General features: G+C 45.0%; 1 protein-coding gene across 2 annotated transcripts in view; it reads right to left on the bottom strand.

Annotated features, from left to right (window-relative positions):
- zfpm1 (zinc finger protein, FOG family member 1) overlaps positions 1-20,688 on the bottom strand; it is a 67,534-nt gene extending 46,846 nt beyond the window's left edge. For both annotated transcript variants that reach the window (XM_029253607.1, XM_029253609.1), the window contains exon 1: positions 20,211-20,688. In XM_029253607.1, coding sequence (XP_029109440.1) covers positions 20,211-20,250 — 40 coding nt within the window. In that variant the 5' untranslated portion in view covers positions 20,251-20,688. The remainder of the gene's footprint in view (positions 1-20,210) is intronic.
- Positions 20,689-21,235: the final 547 nt, after the last annotated feature.

Raw genomic sequence — 21,235 nt, 5'->3', positions numbered from 1 at the left:
AAGGAATACAGGAAGTGTGCACACACATGCATGTCTTTGTTCTATTAGAAGTGTGTACCATGTTGGATTCTGAGCAAGCTATACAGTCTTTTGAGCTTCCCCAGTTGCTCTCCAGTGGCATGGCAGTAAGAGAAGTGAAAACAGTCTGCTCGCTCCCTCTTCTTGGCACACCCAGGGTTGGGAGCAGGGAGGTGCAATGACAGTAATGGGGGGGAAACAAGGAGAGCTAAGTTGCCAGGCAGCAGAGGCTGAGACCCTGGACTATCCAAGCCAGGCATGCAGACAAGAGCCAGCCGATAAGCGGCCTGATAAAAGATAGAAAATAGCAGCAGATTTGAACTTTCCCACCGTTCCGAGATCCACAGGAGGGAGGGCGGGGTGGGGAGGGCGAATGGAATCAACTACTGACTCCATTCCTCCCTATCTCTCCCCCTGTAAGCAGCAAGGCCATCGAGTGGGCCTGAGAGCACCCTGCTCACACACACACACACACACACAGGGTGCAAGTGTGTTCACATATACTAGACATACATATATCACTCACACACACACACACACACACACACACACACACACACACACACACACACACAATGGAAGCAGAGCAATCCGTAGGGGGTAGGACACAGAACCCTATCACTGACCTTCCCAGAAAAGAAACAAAAAACACACAAACAACAGTTCTTGGATATTGATCTCTTAGTGCATGCTGACAACAGAACAATTGTTGTCCTTGGATGACTATGCAAAATGAAAATCAAAAAAGACAACACTGATTTGTGTAAATATGTGGAGTTGAGCTGTATTGTATGTTACACAAGAACTGGGTACAAACTAGAGAACTACACTGCAACTCTTGACTCAGCTACCGACACATTTACTGTTCGGTTAAAAGAAAGCAGTACTTTGTCCGTTACTGTGTTCAGTGGAAAGCTGGGCAGGCAAAATAGGTATTAATAACAGATAGCATTTGGGCATCTCAGAGAGCATCCCAGACAGCACTGACAGTCACATGGGGTTCATACGGTGGGCGTCATAAGGGTCACACAGCGGTCTCTGGAGCTCGGGGTGCCCTTTCACGCACCAGCTTGTGTTCAACGAATCTGGAGACATGCCTGTGCCGATAGGCCTGCATCACACATAGAACTGGAATCTGGCATAAAATGCCATCACACTATTTTTCTCAGTTTTTGCAAACCATTAATTTTTTGTTAACCTCAGAATAGAGCAGTGGATGTTGAACAGAATCATAATAAATGAATGAAAAGAACAGTATGTTTGTCCTACTGTCCACCAAAACTTTATAAAAAAAAAAAATCCACCAGGATTTGTACCACTGGTCAACATACCTTCACACCCTCAGGAGATAAGATGACCAAACACACAAAGCCATCATGGCAGATAGCTTTCAGAGAGAAATTTTGTCTGCCAAGAATACATATTAAATTGTCCAATTTTCTTAAAGAAAAAAAATTTTAAACTCAGAAATGACAACAAAGCAAAGCTAACAAGAATCTGTAAAAAGCCTCCTTACAGAAAGCAGCAATCAAAACATTCGTTTTAAGGCCTAAAGAGATTCAGTGCTTTTTTTTTTTTTTTTTTTAAAATCCACAAAAGATGTCATTTTTTGTATCATAAACAACAGGAGGGGAAAAAAAAAAAAAAAAAATCAATTTATATATGGTTGAAAGAATCAAAGTTTTTTTTTTTCCAAATCAATTAAGGATGCACGAGCTGCAAACAACATGAATGAGACATGAAGTAGTTAAACATATACGTCAGTTAGAAGAATAGATCTTCTGTGGTCTGCACAGAACACAGATGGTAAATAGTTTGATGTCAAGGACTCTCGCTCCTTGTGCTCTTTCTTAAGCCGAACCTGAGCAATGAGGAGTGGTTGCGAGTTACCCCTTCCCACCATCCCCACCAAGCTTTGAACAGTAATAGCAATCGTGAGCTTCTCCTCTACTCCTCTGTCTTCCTCCCAAGAGCCCCGACCTTCATCGTGTAGTCTCAAGGTGTGCTGGCCCTGAAGCAGAGTCCCGCCGTCAAGGGCTGACGCACCTCCTCCTCATCTTCATCCTCATCAGGCCGGCAAGCATAGAAACAGATACCTCCTATCAGCGCAGGAGACTAAATACATCCCTGAGTAGAAAGAAACAGTGCAGATTCCAATCACAATGATAGAGAGGAAGCCTACGGAGTCCACAGTGAGAAAGCAGCGCAGAACCCATCGTCTTAGCTCAGCACGAGGGTCATGTTTTGTCTGCTTAGATACAGTGGCGTGATTCAGAGTGTATTAAAGGTCAGAGCCGCCTGGCTGCTTTCGAACTCCTTGGTCAATAGCACATTTCATCCTTCTATAACATGGTGCCAAAGAAATACCTTCCTTGTGTTTATAGCAGCTGTCCTTGTCAGTGCCCACCTTCCAAAATGGAACCACTTATATACTTCCTCGCTTACTGCTCAGCTGTGGCTCATGTGGAAGGATCTACCAACTGTTATCTGTGCATCATTATGGCCTGTGACATACTTGCGTGTTTTTCGCGTCTTCATGCAGCACATTATGCCAAACCTATGTGAAAGCTGCAGTTCTTTATGGCTTTCCCATAATTGTTATGACTTAATTGTGTATTCTAAAAGAGCATAAAAGTCTGACTGTACAGGTAGCTACCAGCCTGCAGCAAAAAGCCGTATCGCAGCGTGACTGACTTAACGGGGTTAATTCAGTTACTCAGCATCCAATGTTGACCCTGGAGTCAAACCATGTCTTTGCCAGTTCAGTCAAAATGTCACTATCCTTCTAAGGCGAGTGCGTACATTAACCTGGTGCATTTAAAGTTGAGCATACTTTAATACCGTGACTAAGATCACGTGTGTCAATAGCTTTAGTTTCTGCTTTTTGTCATTCATTGTCACTGCAATCTCAGCTACTGTATATTTCAACTGATTTCTCTCTCTGCCTCCTAAGGCTTAAAACAACAATGGCAACAGGTAGCTTAGTGATTACACTTACTGGCAGGCACCTGATGGACCCAGGTTCGAATCCCACCTCCTCCTGTAGTAGGTCTGACCAAGGCACTTACCCTGAAGTGCTCCTGAAAAAATATACCCTGCAGTATAAATAAGCCAATGACTGCATGCAATTTAATCCCTAACCTCTTTTGGAGGAAAATATCAGCTAAATGAATAAATAAATAATCAAGTCATAAGTCACTCACTGACAAAAGTAAAGAAAAATGTTTGAGCCTTTAGCCCCTGCTCTGCTTGAATGAAACCCAGTGGAAAGGTGTCAGGAGACCTAACACACTCAGGGTTCAAATACCACAGCATAAGCAGGTCATGGGTGCCTATGGACAGTAACCCGTGTGTCTAGGAAGGTATGAGAAAGGGGTGAAAGGGTTCAAAGAGGGTAGAAGACGGGTGAGGGGCGGATTGCAATGCAAACGTTATCTGCTGCCTGTGTCATGTGGCACAAAAACGACAGATAAAAGGAGATCCTCCAAGTGCTATGGTGATAGCTCTGTAGAGCATGTAGAGGGGATGTAGCAGAGATACCAGGCTTGTTGAATATCACCTCCTGCATGGCTGGCAGCGCTGAAGAAAGGGGGTATTTATAAGAGCTGGGGCATGGCTGTGGCCCCCACTGCACAGATAGCATCGATCTCGAGGGAGAGAGGCACAGAAACGTTGCTCCGAGAGATGAGCTTGCAAACGGCGCATCTCAGCCACTTACGAAAGGAAGTGTCACCGCCCCTCGAATGCAAATAAATAAATAAAATAAAATAAGTCATGGTGGGATTTCTGATGGGAAAAATGTGTTCTTTCAAGATGAGGGGAGCGATTGGAGAGTACAAACAAATGTCAGCGATGAGAAGTGGAAAAGTGCAGAGGGGAAAAAAAAAAAAAAAAAAAAAAACCATGCGCAGACAAACAGCATCCTTCCCTGCTTCATGCAGTCCCATTTACACACAAACACACACACACTGATTCACTTGCTCATACGCACGGACAGATGCAACAGCACAAATGTACAGGCACAGTTGCGCTTAAAGTCATACGCGCATTGGAGCACGAACGGCCTGGCAGAAATGCATATGCACACACATCGCAACCATCCAGCTGCACACCAACCCGCCGCACCCCACGTTATGCTCGCCAGCACACGCGCTCATTCAACTACAGTCCCCAAGAACTAACAAGCAGGACAGATAATGGTGGCTTGACTCCTGGTCACCGTGTCACTAACAAAGCCAGACTTGCCATGTACGGGAGAGTTCGGTCCCTCCCACATAGACCCGGGTCCGGGCCGGTCTGGTCTGTTCTGGTCTGGTCTGTGCCAGGGTGAGACTTTTCTGAGCAGCTGGCGGCAGATAATTTTAATATCAGGCCGGTGTGGATTGCTGATAGTGTTTAAGGCAGGGCCCAATGGACTGAAGGCTGGTAGTACCTATCTGTAATTAGTAACCATTCTCTATCACTGATAAGATAAACTCACCCTGACCTTTTCCATTTGGTCTCCATGGCAACGAGGCCTTCTCCCCCTGATATTATTTTAGTGATTAAACAGCAAACAGCAGGGAGATGTGAGGAGCCGATAGAGATGATTAATAATGGTGTCTGGTGTTGGGGGGGGTTGGCAGTGGGGTGGGTTGCTGGTGTCACAGAGTCGTGTGAATTGGGAAGGCTTGGCTTTGCCATGAACAATGAAAAAAGCAGAATGATGAAAGTGATAGATGTCTCATTTTTTTGAGAGGCACTCAAAGAAAAGAGAAAATTAGCATAAACCCACCCCCATCCCCCCCCCCACCAACTCTTTATCATACCCAGTCCTCACACAAACGTGTCATTTTGATTAATACATGTAAAATTCTGCCGTCTCCTTCGGTATGGATCCTGTGTTTTGGATAACTTGAAGAGAATTTGACAATAACGTAAATTCTAAACAACTCTACTACTGTGTTTGCCTTACAGCTGCGGCTTACAGTTTGGATTTGAGTCTTTATACAGTAGAAAAATCAGAAGTGCAAATTAAAAACTTGCAGTTAGTATTACGCAAGTACAGAAAAGTGAAGGTTTTGTAATTTTTTTTTTAAGTTCTTCCAGCAGTAGTCTAGCGCAGGACAAGCAAAAGTGATAAACAAGCACACATATGGAGACAAAGAAGGCAAAGTGAAATTCAGCGTATGATGACCTGTGTATGGTACCCATCTTTGCAAAGACTTACACCGCAAACAAAACGTGTCCCGAAACAAGGCAAGGCAGATGAGGACAGTTGGAATATATCTCACCTGTCCAACGTTTCCCGGTATGAGGGAAACCCTAGATCACAGCTGGGTGTATCCCTGGCACTTGACACACCCAGCTGGCATCCCTGTGCCCTGCAAGAGCCAGGACTCCATGGCCTACACCACCGGGCCTCTCCACGTTCTCATTTGCGTGCGAAGGAAAGAACTGGCTTGCATGCAAAGCGGGTCTCGCCAGCTAAAAGGTCACTCCGGGGTTTGGACAGCATGAGGGCAAACATGATCCAATCACAACAGTGTATATCAGCCAAATCAAGAGCACTGATAGATACAGGAACCTTCCCTAAACTAGGAGATCTCTATTCATCACGGCATTACTCCTCACTTCCTATTTATGAGTCACGGATAAGCACAAGAAAAAAAAAAATTACCCCTTGTTCTTGCCGAGTACCACCGTCACCGAAGTTGGAATTGCCACATCCTCTCCTCTCCGTGCGGTATTAGCATTCTAATATTGTGTACACCCTTAACCCTAACCGTACTTCATCTCTTGTGCAGTGCATGTAATTTTGAGGCCAAAAGGCACTAAAATAGCCGCAGAGGTTGATGATGGAAAGCAACTTTCTGTGCTTCTCAGAAGGGAATAACCTCGGTTTCCCGAAAAGACATTACTTTGGTTTCTGCTCCCACGCAGCCTGTGACACGGGTGGGACTACTTCCCAGCGTAGCCCCCAAAGACATGAGTGAAAGAAACTTGCAGCAAAATATGGTCATCACATATTGATGCATGCAACGCAAAGCACTAATAAACCTGTCCAGCTTTAACACACCTGCACATGTGAGGGTATACTGCACTCCTTTTGCCCTGACACTGATAAGTAACAACTGAAGTGACCTAAATCTGCTTTATAATTAGGACAGAGCAGTACCATTATAGATGAGCCTGAAATTAGGTTAGAAAGTAACTGAGTAGCACTGAGCACCTATAAATTCTAAAGGTATGCATACAGTATGGCTCTCCGGTTTACATGTTTTGAATATCTTATTTTGAGGTGCTTTGAGACTTGCTTGCTACAGCACTTCTGGGTTGTGTTGAGCACCCTACTAATTCTGTACTTTTACCCGAGGCTATGAATGCAAAGGTTTTTTGAACAACAGTGTGTTTAAAAAAAAAATTTAAAAATTTTTTTTAAAAAAAAAGCTAAAGGACTAATTTGATGCACCTTTTAAAATTTTCTCGAAATGCTTTCAAGCATGCAGTTATACAAGCACTCATTTAATGCTGGCCAGATACAGCATAACAGATTAAAATGAGTCTCAATAAGCCCATTACATGTCTTAAAGTAACCACAAAGAAAGCAACACCAATTAAACAAATTTTATGTAGTGTTTGCTTGATGGGGGGTGCGGTGGCGCAGTGGGTTGGACCACAGTCCTGCTCTCCGGTGGGTGTGGGGTTCGAGTCCCGCTTGGGGTGCCTTGCGACGGACTGGCGTCCTGTCCTGGGTGTGTCCCTTCCCCCTCCAGCCTTACGCCCTGAGTTGCCGGGTTAGGCTCCGGTTCCCCGTGACCCCGTATGGGACAAGCGGTTCTGAAAATGTGTGTGTGTGTGTGTGTGTGTGTTTGCTTGATGTTTATTATTTAAATGATCTTTATTTAACAAGCAGCTGAAACTTAAATGCAGTAAATCTTGCAGTACCAATATTAATTTCTGTTTTTCACCAAATCTTTTTATTGCTAGCGACACACCCGAGCAGCACGTTCGGAAATTGTATTTCCATAATTGTTTCAACCGAGTACAATACCTTCTATACTCACACCACATTCTCACAGTAAGGATTTAATTCAGTGGGATTCCTTCACTCTCTCAGCAGCCTTTAAGCCCCGTCTCTTTTTTTTTTTTTTTTTTTCCAGAATGCACCCACAGAGGATAGGGTGGGCAGCGCGTACACGAGCAGGGCTCACACACTCACAGAGCTAAGGGAGAAGCATGAGGACACTGAGTAAGTCCACGCTATTGCTGCTGTAAGCAAATTAAGCACTACGATGAGCTGAGGAGGCAATACAAGGACGGCAAATAGGGGCCTAATCTTTTATCTTTCCCCCTTCCAAATGATTTTTTTCAGTCTATCACTCCAAAACTGGCAGTCGACGTCCCACTTTCTTTTTCATTATTTATTTATCTATTTTTGCTTTGTGTGAATTCAGCTAAAATACTTCTGAAGCACTTAATAGGACTATCGGGGGCCCGGATCTGCTGCCACACGCTGTCTGGGCCTTTCATTTAGATATCCACAGCCGGCCCCGAGAACTTTCAGCATTATCAAATGTCTAACAGGGCTGACACGCCACATTATTGACAAATTATTCTCCCCGAGCAGCGGTCCCTTGATGAGCGCACCGAGTAGCCCTTGGTCCCCCTTAGCCAAGGCAGCCTCTATCTGATTCCATTAAACACTGCGCACAATGTGAAGAAAGCGACCGGGGCTTCGCATCACATTAATATCTTTTATACGCTCATGAACTTTGTTACCATCACAATAGTCCTGAGTAATTTCCTCACCACTTTAAGGGGAAAGAAGGAGAAGGGGGGGGGGGGGGGGAACTTGAGTGCTTTTAAAATGTGCGCCTTGTCATAAAATGGAAATGCGAAAGATTACGTCTCCCCGTCTCTCTCACACAAATTAATATCTACTGAAAACGAACAGCGGTTTCATCAAATATTTAAATTTAATCAAATTTATTTTCACCATATATCCGTACACTAAAAGACGCACAAATGTGAACGTAGAGTTTGGGTGGAATATCTATTAAGGAAATAATGACCTGTCCTGTCAATAAAAACTGTGCAATGCGAAGATCAGCTTTCTTATCGAATGCACTGTCATCACTAACATTTGGAGGCTCAGAGCAGTGGCTCATGGATGGCGCAACCACTAACTATGGCCTGTAAAGATAGATGGAAGACAGAACCATTTTCTCTTGCTGGTAGATGGAAGGATGGAAGCCATAGAGGAACCGGGCAGTGAACTGGCATTAATGGAGCACGAGGTGACGGCACCCCACTTGTCTGAGGGGGTCAAAGGAAAATATTGTGTTAAAAGACAGTGAGAGCAAGGCAGCAAGGAAAGGAAGGGCAAAAAGAGAAATAGATTTTTTTTTAACAAGCGAGGAAGTGAGGGGTACAAGTGCCTTTTTGAGAGGGGGGGGAAGAAAAAAAAAAAAAGAAAGCAGGAAAGAAAAGGGACCTGACCTGGCGGCTGGTGTTGACGCTGGGCTTCAGACAGGGCTGCCCCCCACTGCCAAGTCCACATCCTATCTAACAAGGGTGTAGTTTCTTAACATTCATCATCACTGAACTCTGAAACTTTATCAGCTCCAGAGTACGGCGCCACAGTCCGACCGGGCCATTCTCAGTGCTCCGATAGGCCAGATAACACACTGATAGATTACAGCAGATTGTTTTACTTCAGGGGACACTGCTGCTAATACTAATACTTAGACAAGACTCGCTGCAGAAGGGGGGAGGGGGAGGAATGGGAGCAAGGAGGTAATACAAAGAGGAAAGGACAAGCAATCCAAATGAGCAAGTGAAAAGAGAGAAAGAGAGAGACAAGGGGTGGGGGAAGAGGATTAATATCATTTTGTGCAGAAGTGACCCGAGTTTAAGACGACAGCCTGCAAAAAAGTGATGGACCAAGAGTTTTTCCAGAGGGGAAAAAAGGAACAGCAAAGGCACCACAGACCCACATGTGGCCATGCCAATAAAGTTCAACTCTAAAGAGAGAAAGAGAAAGGACGAGAAGACAGCAACCCGACAGAGACGGGACCCTGACTGAGGGAGAAACACTTCTAGTCCTGAAGGCTCAAGTATGTCATCAGTGGAAAGAAGATGGGGGGAGGTGGTAAATTACAGGAGACCCACACACTGAGCACACACACCCCCAGCTCTCCACTGACATCCACCTGGCTTTACAGTAGTGAGGAGGGCCAGATGAGGGTATTGAACGTACCTCCACTCTGATTCCCAGCCCCCAGAAACACCCAAGAGCGACACAGGGGCATGCGGTCACACCAGTTTGCTTCTCCAACAAGCACTCCCAGTGAAGGCACAAAAGAGCGTGAAACACGAGCCACTGGCAGGCCGGATGACCTGGAGCAGGAATGGGGTCAAGTGCGAAACACAAGGCCCGAGTACCTTACAAAGGTCTCAGTCTGCAGCAACAGCATGCATCACAAGGCTGAGAGAGTGAGAGAGAGAATATGAGTAACAGAGTAAGAGAAATGCTGCTGCCCTGTGGAATTAGAAATCAGATTTTTACATGTATTCATTCAGCTGATGCTTTTCTCCAAAGCAGCTCACAATAGTATTAAGATATTTAAAATTATTTATGCATCTATACAGCTGGGAAATTTTAGTGGCGCAACTCAGGATAAGAACACTGATCAAGGGTACTACAGCAAAAGCTGTGATTCAAACCTGAGTCCTTTACATCCAAAGGTGGGAATTTCAACCACTATGGCACCTGCTCTCCCAATACTGTAACACACAGAGATTATAGTCCACAGGGAAGCTATAAAAATAACAAGTAGAATGGAAAGAGACCTACAAATAAAGCGATGCTTGTAAGCACTTCTGTCCAAAAAAAATATTAAAACCGCTAAAGACAGTAAACACAATGGAAACTTTTAAAAATAAATAAATTAAACAACACGAGACAAAACCTCTGACCACAACCTACATTTGATACCAGAGCTCCTACCCATCTTTCAAATATGTCCTGTTTGGCTGTGCAAAGAGGTAAAGCCTATGAGTGCATCCCACTCTCTCCTGAGAGGGTAAAGAGCACTGCTCCTTTGTCCCAGGGCTGCAGAGCGCCTCTCTGACAACTCCAAATCTTAGCAACACAAGCTGCCCATCGCTGTCGACAGCAACCGAGGTGGGTCCATATAGCTTCTGCTTCTTTATTGGTGTCAGATTGAGGCTGCGCTTATCTGAACGAGCCAGCTCGCAGCTCATTACAGAGACAGAGGCAGTTACGGGAGGCGTGCGTATGGAGAGCAGGGGGAGGACAAAGGGTTAAACAGGGTTCAATCACTTTTCTCCCAATGCTGACAGAGTGGGGGGGGGGGGGGGGGGGGGGTGAGTGTGGTGGACAGAAAACTGACAGAGCCTGCACACACCTCACTCATGCTTAAATAAAAACAATCGCGGGAGGAAAAAAATATCTATATTCATTTTAATTTCGTATGAACATTTTATCAGCAGCCCATGAATAATCCGTGCGGTAATTTCTTTCTTTCTTTTTTGTTCCTGGCATTTTGGTGGTGCAAGATAAGGGTAAAAAACAACAGAAGGGCTAGGAGAATGAAAAAGACAGATAGATAACATTGATATCAACTCCTACACAACACAGTCACTCTCTTATCTGGGCTTTTAATCACAGTTCCGTTTTTTTCTTCTTCCACTCCCCGTTCTTAGCCGACCAGCTGAATGGGACGACTGCCCTTAAAACAAAATCCTGGGTTTGGTATCAAATTAACCTTATGCACGCCTTTTAGCAGCCTGTTAATGTGAATAATTCAGCACTCTGACAGCTTTGTGAAGGGTTGCTGGAGACTTTGGGGAAGCAGGAGTATATCTCAACCTGGGGGAGTGGAGGAACTCTGGCGGAAATAAGCACAAAGTCCTGTATCAAAGAATGGATAAAGAAAAAACTTCTGAGGTCAATCATTTATCCAATACAGAAAACTGCAGATGCATTAATGCACAGGGTGTAAGGAGAAAGGAGCCTATAAAACCTGTAGACAGACAGAACTTTCCTATACAGGGCCTGTAGAAGGAGCAAATATCAGCACAGGGTCTTTAATACACTGTCTGATGTGATCTTCATGAGGAGATCCTCAGAAATGCACAGTGTGCTCGAGTTCACCATGTCGTTCCTGGAGTGGCTCAATACCACAAATTCCAGAAAAAAAAAGGCTCCTATTGCTCCGTCTGCTGGAGGAAATGTGGGCAAGCATTTCGGAGCATCTCCAGGGGAGATCCTCACTCCCACTTGATAGTTATCCAACTTTGCAGGGGAGGAATCTCTCCTCCTGGTTGGTGTTGAGTCAGTCGGAGATTGGAAGGGGCGTGGCATTCAAATATTTCTGGCCCCTTGGTGCCCCCCACTTGCCAGCATGAAGGGCACTGAACAGAAAAAGACAGCAGTGTGAAAGAAGAAATGTGAGCATTTAGACCACAAGGGGAAAAGCTTTCTATGACTGAAACTACAGCTACTTTAATCGAAACTCCTTTACCAGCAGTTTAAGCAGGTCCTGCACATCAGGTCCACTGTGAAAATCAAAAGGCAAAGAGTACATGTTTTTTACATAACAACTTAGTTAAGCATCTCAATCTGTTAAAAACACAGAATAAAAATATATATCATAATTTTACATTAGAATAAGTGTGGGCTATTGTGACAACGTACCAGCATATTCTGCACTTGGACATCAACAGTTTGGCTACACTAGTACACTTTTTTCCAGTGACGGACTGGACCGCAGGTGAGTTGAGCTACTGTGCGGGAGCAACACCACGTGAGGAGCACAGCTGTGCACGTTTGTTTGTGCACATGTAGGCAAGCGAATGAGAATGCACGGCCACGAGCAAGTTTCACAGCAATGTTCCCTCCCGACAAACGACGGGGCCCACTTCGCCGTCCCACGATTCCCATCGACCTCGTCGCACTCCACGTCGCTCCTCGCTCATTACAAGCTCATTTCAAACGTCCCCTTCCACCTCTCATTCTCCTTCTCCCTCATACAGACCAACAAAGAGAAGAATTAACACAGGAGAGGTTTTTGTACACTCTGTCGCTGCCCTCCCTTTCTAGAGAGAGAGAGAGAGAGAAAAAAACATAATTTATCTGTGTATTATCAAGAAAGGCAGACACTTTAATCAGTCAGCTATGAAGTCAGTATTTCCATTCTTATCTGGTGGAGGAGTGGAAATGGAGAGCCGATAGTGCGCGGGGAGCCCATCGGTGGGCAGGAATGATAATGGGGAGAGAGGGCTCGCTATTGGACCGCTGTGTCAGCGCTATCTCCACCCATTATCAACGGGCTTATCGGCGCTCCCATCAGCCGAGCTGTAATGGGGCCAGTTCAACTTTCCACATTATCATACGGCTAGGACCTGGTGCGCGGAGGCTAGAGGTCTGGCTGGAGACAGAGAAGCGTGGGGTGGGGGAGCAGGGTGCTGGGATCAAAGAAAGAGGGAGTGAAAGAGGAGAGCGGCAGAGAGGGAGAGATGGAGAGCAGGACGAGATGGAGGATGGCGAGAGATCCGAACAGTCAGAAGGTTATTGTTTATGGACAAAGAGCTCACAGAGCTCAGAGATAGCGGAGCAGGTCGGGGGAAGCCGAAGTGGAAAAGGATTAAAAGGAAATATTTGAGATTGCTGCAAACTAATATAAAAATTCCACAGGCAGCAGTTTGAAACATCAAAATTCCTATAAGACAAAATTCTGTCTAGCTGGAGCACTTTGTGATGCCCAAACCAGCAAGCTCATGCAGGAGGGCACAGAATTTGCACCATGCGCAAGGCATTTGGTTCGTGGACAACTTTGACTGCCAAATCAGGTGTAGATTCAGGCTGCCAACTACATGTTGGATTCTTCTGATGGACAAAAATTTGGTAATTGCAGATTCTTTAAAAAAAAAAAAAAAAAAAAAAAAAAAAGCATGTCTCCACTTTTGGCTTTATTACAACACTTTTTTTATGCATACGGTATTGAGGGAATGAAAGCAAAGAACTGTAATGAACTTAACTCTTCCAATAATCTTATCCACTGAACTTGTCTTTTAAAAGTATGGAATGCAAACAAACAGGGATTAACGTAAATGTAAGCATTTGTATGCTTACAAGGGTTCTTATCCACCGGGCCTTTTTACATGTTTAGTCCACTTAACCAATTGACTAAAGCAATTAAAGCTAAGTGCCTTTCTTAACCTCAGGTTAAGTAGCTTTAGAAGTTCCCTTCCTAAGATGTAAAGCAGCCTCTGGTCTCAGTTTCAGTTCTTCAGCCATTAGGTCCATGGCCTAAGCATAAGATAAACATCAAAACTGCAGAACAGATACAAAAGAATGAATAAAATAAGTGAAAACAGGCATAAGATAAAATAAGGACGCAATTATTTTATTAAATGAATTGTTCTCCTGAACACTTCTTACTGTAGATGTGCCACAACTGACTTTTTCACAAGAAACATTCTTGGGGTTTGTTAATGTGGGGGTGGCATTAACCAAAAAGAGAGAGCCAGCTGACAGACGGCCAGCATCCACATTTCATCATTTCCTTGTGGACCAGTCTTTAAATTCACCAAATACCTTTCCAGCTGTACCAGTTCCTCATTTTGGATTGCTCTGATGGCTTGCAGCTGTCTAAGGAACACTTCCCCATTCTTAATGACAAAGTAGTCCGGCTACTTCAGCACAGCTTCCCTTGTCAACGGATGTGGATCAAAGGGAGCGACAGGTCAGCGGGTCACGACCTGTTCTACAGAACGAAAAAGGCACTCATTGACCAAGCTCTGCGAAACACTTAAATCTGTGCCAAAATGCTCACAGACCAGAAACACATGTTTCAATGAACCAAAAGTACATACTAGCTATTTCAGCTCTGAGGGATACCTGATATTAATATTACACAGACCCCGAGGTCACGTGGAACTAGACATCTATTGTTCCACCCCTTTTCTGGAGACATCACCAGCTCCTGGCCTCTTCCCAGCTGCCTCTGACAGACAGGTTACTTATCAGCCAAAAAACAGACTCGCATGGTTTACATAAGCACAAAGCAAACCAGGGTCTGAAATCACTCATAACACTATCCCTAATGAGTCACCCTGTACAGTCCACAGGACATTTCACAGTGGGAAAGGAAAGGAGGAGGGAGGGACAGAGAAAGTGACTAATGGTTTGAAAGACAAACACAGAGACGCATAACAGAAAGAAAGATGGACCCCTGGTTCTAGTTAAAGAACAGATTCATTTCAGAGTTACAGAGGCCCGGATCACAGACGTGGCAATGCGCTCCCTGGAGACAACGTCACGTCTCTTCTTTCTCTACCTTTGTCTCAGCCGCCGTCCTGCACACACTACCTTTCATTCTACTCCTCGGGGGGGGACGACTACTCATCAAACCTCTGCTTTGGCAGTTATTCAGACTTTTGTCCATAACTTTGTACTCTTTATAAAGAGGCAGCTATTACAAAGTGTGCAATATTAAATTACCACAAATAGTGGAATGAGACATGGTCAAAATACAGAAAAGAAAACCCTTCTAAGCAAGTCCAGTATCACAGCAACGGGGGCAAGTTCCTTTCTTGGCCAGCGTGTGTCTGTGTGGCTCGGCACCGCCCGCCTGTCGTAAAATCAGGTCAGCCAGGATGTTTGCCCAAGAAATTTACACCTGGGAGAAAATGCTGAAAACGGTAGGAGTAATAGCTCCCTTATCGTCAGCAGCAGGGGCCTTGTCATAGCATTAGTGCTACACTGTGTCCCAGTCCTGGCCAACTGCCACCCAGCCTGCTACCCACACCGCAACACAACCTCCTTCACCTTGCCCTGTGCACGAGCACCATTTCCCCACGGTTATAGCCTCCCGACCGTCACGCATCCTCCTTCCACAACATGCTCTACATAGGGGAGGGACATGAGGACCAAGCCATCACAAACAGTTCTCAGCAGTACAGATCTGACACACTAGACCACTCATCAAAAAGTGGTGCTAATTTTTAACATCACGGTACAGTCTTTTTGATAAAGGTGAAAAAGACTTCTTATCAGAGGACTAGAAGGAAGTTTACAGAACATCTTCTACTGACACACAAAAAGACTGGCTAACAACGCTGTAGCCTGTGCACCAGAATCTATGCAATGACACTGAGTTAAAGGGGGAGTAACAACCAAGAAACTGAGCAGCGATCCCGAGTGAAGATGAACCTGAGACAAAGTAGGTTTATTTAAACTCTTGGCCCCAACTCAGACAGATTAAAGAGAGGCCGTTTCACTATGCGTGCATGGTTTTCTGCGTGCACCTTCCCTGTCAGTTGGTCATGTGGAGCAGCTTGGAGACAACTGTTCGAATGCACAGCAGATCACAGCTGCAGCCCTCAAACAGATGTTTAAACAGCGTGCAACGACGGAGCTGCACATGCGCCACAGAGGGTAATGCTGTCATAGCAGTTGATCAAGGGCCTTTGATCGTGCAACTGTAACTAACCCACAAGATCCACTAACACCACATGGCCTCCAGTTTCTCACCCATCTATACTTCTCTTCAGAAGTTTTCACAATTACAGAAAATGCTTAAGAAAAAAAATTATATTAAGGAATCTACACTTATGTACACCCACGTTTTATCAGGCACCTAAAGGCTATACTCAGAACAACCCAGGGCAGCAGGTTAAAGAATAATCAAGGACATGAGTTTGTGACCATAGGGCAAATGACCAAAACCTCAGAAGTTGAGCCCTTTTAAAGTATTTATCCATTCATTTGTTTTAAGAATATGCTTGGCCAGGGCAGGATCATGGTGGTCCAGACCCTATCCAAAAAATATAGGTGGTGAGGAAGGGTACACACCCTGAACAGGGTGCCAGTCCATCCCTTGCTGAAGTTTCCTTGTGCAGAGTTATTAATCAGAACGCATCAATAAAATCCCCAGGTGTAAAAGTACACAAAATTATGGGTTCCTTCGCATTGTAAAAGCAAAATAACAGCAATTACAGTAATAACAATACTACACCATGTTGGACCACAGTGGTTATTCTTATTCAGCTACTTGATTAAGTATATCCGCCTTGCTTGATCAAGTTTCACACTCACCCACTGCATCTCTAGTAGCTGTTTTGAAATAGATCAAGATCCTACAGGATGTATGACTTTCTAAACAGCAGTTCAGCAATGAGGGAACTGACTCATCACTGTCATCCAAGAAGCACTCTCTTGAGTGTAGAGATTTAATGGCCTAGGGACAAGGCTTCGATTCCCTTGAAAAGGACACTTCACCCCAATCAGTCCAGTAGAGGTCTAGTGACACAAATGTATGAAGTTAGAAAAACAAAAGCAAAGCTTTCAGAACCTGACATTTGCTTGCTCCAAGGTGGAAAGCCTAGCAGTGTCGCCGAAAGCTAACAACATCAGCATGGTGTTAACCTGGCACCCTCCACCAAACCAATGCACAGAACACTGTACAGAGAACATGGGAGGAACAGGAAGGAACGGTTCTTTATCAACAGAAAAACAGGCAGCATTTATCGCACGCCATCTAATATCTCACAGCATAATCATCGCAATAATTCTGCTGCCACAGCGGGTTCTCTTTTTCTTTTTGATTCATGGGTATGCAACAGTTTTCTCGCAACGATAAAATAAACAGCACTCGTGAGATAATCATCGAGGGGGAAAAAGTCCCAGGAGTATCTTCCAAGAAATCTGCACTGAGCAGGCTAATATGTGGTATTAGTTTTAATTAAATTAATTGGCTACAATGGTTGTTAGGAGAAAACACAGGCAAAATAGAGAGAGGGAGGAAAAAAATACATTCACACCTATCATGTAATTATACAACAACATTAATCACATTAAGAGTGGAACTCATTGCCAGAGCCTGGGCCGCTGTTCCTCTGCGCTGCTTTGTTATTGCAGTGGAGTCTCACTCCTGCCTGCTCAGCTCTGATAAGAACTCATATCGAAGTTGGCAATCTCTATCTGTGCAGAGATCGGGCCGACGGCTTATCAAAAGTTCACATCGAGCTAAAAGCAGAACAAAGAAGGAAAAACATGCAGGCGAAGCCACCAAGGCGCTAGCGTGCTCTCTCTGTGCCTGCATGTACGAGTACGGGACCGCGTTTACCCCGTTTTCAAACCCACCCTGGAATACTCCAAGCAGGACAACGCCAACCCGCTGTTTAACTGTCCACCTGGCAAAAGACACAAAGTTCAGCACTCAAACAGCTAGTCCTTAAATATTATCTGCAGATAATTGATAATGTTTATTTTATTTTAAAACATTGCTGTCTTGTTTTATTTAAAAAGAAATAAATAAATAAATAAAATAAATAAATAAATATAAAAAAAACAACTCACCCCAGAACTTCTCTTATGGACATTTCAAAATCCCTGACCAAAGTGACATTGGCTTGGACATTTACCTCTTAATCTGCGTATTGACATCGCTTATCAACTGGCCCTGCTGCCGCACACGTCACCGGGGTGAAACTCCTGCTTATCTTTCAGGATCGCCCGAGTGGCTTATCGGTTCAGGGGATCTCCTGAAGAAAGGCGCTTTTATACATCTTTATATCACTTGTGTGTCCCCCCCATTCTTGCTATCAGTTGTGCCATCCTACTTCAGCCTTATCTGTTTTTCTTTTTTACATACTTATCAGAAGATACAACCGGCTAGTCTTAAAACAACAACACAAAAAAATTAAACTTAAAAAAGGAAAAAAAAAAAAAAAAGATGAAAATGCACCAGCTGAGTGTAATTAACATGAGCATTCCGTTGTTATCTCACAAATCTGTCTCGCACTGGCTATCACGCAGAGAGATCACCACCCGCCCTATCCTGTCTCACATCTCAACTGCCAGAGCTTAAAAACCAGGAGCAGGAAGGACCCACTGTATATATGAAAAGAATTATTATACTTGGAAGGGACCATTGATCTTTCTGAGAGATGTGGTTATCAAAAGTGAAATATGAAACGGCCCAACATAACGGCCACTCGCATGGGCGTATTTTTAAATAGTCTGTCACAAAAACATTGACAGCTGTCAACTGGCAGCACGAACCCGAACCACGCACAGTAGGCTACGGTGAAACAAGCAATTATCAGAATGCTCCTCGGTGACTAAGTGAGCAAGGGTCAGCTTCAAGCCCTGTGAAAAAAGATAAGTGAGGAGACGCAAAGAGTCATGGGACGAGTGACTGGACTGAGGAAATAGGAGGGCTACTGCACCTGATAAAAAGCTGAAGCTGATGACACCTAGGAGTAATAGGGAAAATGATCAGTGTGCAGCTCTGCAATATCAGACACCGCTGTCTACAACCACTAATACAGATGTAGTGAAGAGGGCCCTAAACCCAAAACAAGTGAATATATGGGTTGTGTGATAAAGCGCAAAACTTCCACATTTACACGTTCTGGAAAACATCTCAAGTGCCGCCCTCATCATTCTGACTTTTTCTGAACTCAACGGGGCTGACAGACATACACGAGCAAGTGTTGATCAATTCACAGTGTAGGCGCCAAGAGTGGAGCATCACACAAAACACACCATCTCCACGCAGCACCATGGAAGAATTCACACCGTTACCCACAACGCTGCAGATCCGCTCTACGAACAGTGCAATACTAAAACACTTGTCTGGGCACTTACCGCAAACATTTCATTACTTCTTCTTTGCATAATCATATCGGGGGATTCTGAGAATGTAACTTAAGTCGAAAACATGAGATGTATCCAAACCTCTTGGTGGAACGCGGCACTCGAGCTCGCCGGCTGTCTGTGGGAGTCCTCGGAGGGGCTTAGACAAACCTCGAAACAACGGCGTATGCTAATGTTACCTTATCAGGAGACTTCGCTTTCCTCTCAGAGTCGCTTTCTCCCTTTGACTCACATTAATATTTTCTTTTTCTTTTTGAAAAGCCCTTTCAAACCCAGCCTCCAAGTTATTGCTACTGTGTTTATCAGGCCGAAACATCTCCCTGTGGAAGCAGAACTGAAACAGAGCCTGTACCACAGTGGAACGACTTTTCAGCTCTGCTGCTCCTTTTAACTGACACAGGAGCACTTAATATTATATTTAATGTTATCCTACGTGGGATCGAGACTTGAGATAAACATTAACGTGTTTAAGGGCGCAAGAAGGATCTGCCAAACACAGAGACCAAGCTCGGGACAAGCTGCTGTACACCAAGCCCTGCAGACTTAATGGGACAGATGTGTGGGGTTGGAGGGGGGGGGTCCCATTTCCACGGCTATCTGCGAGTGCGATCGGCTCCGAGCGGCATCTCAAGGCCCCATCTCCAGAAACAGAAGAGAAAAGCCGGCCACAGACAGAAAACAAATAAAAAAAGATCCAATTTTAATCCTTATCTCCAGCGAGATCAGATCTCTCCGCTTATCTGCGCTCACATCTCCCTTTTTTCTCAGAGAGCAGCGCGTTTCCAAAACAGAATTAAACAGGAAACCATGGCAACGCTCTGCTGCATGTGGACAATGCTCCGTTTACAGCGACAAAGGAAGAACAACCCGAGACACGTTTCAAGAGACGACATGCATATGCACATGTTAATAACTTGTGTGCAAGCGGAGCGACTCACTCCGTGTCTCAGGCAGCGCGGACAACAAAATGTGACAATTCAACGCGCTGCTTTGAAACTCGGGCGCCCGCACCGTTCTTCTCGTGACATGACCGTCGATTTCACAGCTAGTACGCTACTACACCGCACACTGCTCCCTTTTATTATATACATTCCATATTTTGTCCCCTGAAACTGAACCTTATCAAACTGTCACGTGCCGTGGACGCAGAACAATGCCGGATAATATTCATTTAATATTTTACACGAGACACGTGCTCCGAAAACACACGACTCTCTCTCTCCCGGGGAAGGGTCCGGCGTAAATAAAGTGTTGTTGGTAGGAGAACCGAGCGGGGTGAATTAATTTAAATGTAAATGTGCGTTTCATGGAACTGTGGAAAGCTCTGTTCTCCCCCGGTAACGCGAGTCGTTACTTACTTAGTTACTAACTAACTGTTAGTACAGCTGCTACAAGTTGCCGACTCTAATCCCCCCCCGTGACGGTGAGAAAGATGTGCGCCGCGCTCGCGCCGTTCGCGCCGTAACCGCCGCGCTCGCGCCGCCGGCGGTCGGTGTGAACTTTCCAGGTTTGTACTCACGTTTGATCTGCCTCGGTTTGCTCTGTTTCCTTCTGGACATGGCTGCCCCCTGTCCGTCCGCGGAGACCTATGAGAAAAGCTCGTCCGTGTCCCGCACCGGAGATATCCGCATGTCCCGCACTCTGGTGTCGTAATGTTGTTGTTGTTGTTTTTACTACTCGGTGTGTTAGCTGAGCGGGCTAACCAGCTACCTGTGGACCAGCGGGCGCGCGCCGTTCGTTCTACTACTCTCTCAGCTGTTCTAGATGTGCGCGCGAGTTCCCCCTCTCGCTCCTCTCTCGCCCGATTTTAGCTGTCGGTGTCACGCAGGACGTGCTGTGCCGGCGCGCGATACTTCCCCCCGCTTTTCGCCGTTTCTTCAGATGGCTTGAGATTTATGTTAAGATTTTTTTCTGTTCGCGTTCGCAGTCCGTTTTCATTCGCTTTCGCCCAGCCGTGCGGTTGTCAATGGGAAGGCAAACACTCACACACCCCGGGCTCCGCGAGCTGGAATAACGACACGCCCCCGGCCACGCCCCCCTCGCGCATGACGGGCCCGTTGCGCGCTCCTGAAAGTGACGTCACGTCACGTCACGCGCCCATTGAGTTTATACTCCGAACGCTTATAGGGCATGGGGAGGGAGATGGATGTAGTCTCCCGTGTTCTGGCATACGTTCCACTTAAAAATATTATTATATTTGTATTATGAGCGTTTCCCGTTGAAACATGTTTTAGCTGAAAAATGTAATACATGAAGCAGTCTGTATTATTTCCGAACAATTGTGTGGAACAGGATTCATTATCGATTACAAATTAAAAACGACCGCCGAAAAGAAAGTGAATCAAACAGCGCCTCGGCAACTTTTTTTAAAGTTGTTTTTGATTTTGGCATTTAAATATTGTTTGCTAATGTGATCAATAAGTTAAATTCAGAAGTCACACCAAATAAGCATTTGCGACTCGGACACATTGCAAAAACAAATGCCAATCAATCAATGAAACGTCTCCGATTACTTTGCTGTTAAGAGGAATGAATAAGAACAGC

Source organism: Scleropages formosus, chromosome 7 (assembly GCF_900964775.1).
Source record: "Scleropages formosus chromosome 7, fSclFor1.1, whole genome shotgun sequence".
Classification (NCBI taxonomy): domain Eukaryota; kingdom Metazoa; phylum Chordata; class Actinopteri; order Osteoglossiformes; family Osteoglossidae; genus Scleropages; species Scleropages formosus.
The sequence above is the reverse complement of the archived record's forward strand: the minus strand, read 5'-3'. Positions and strand labels throughout refer to the sequence as shown.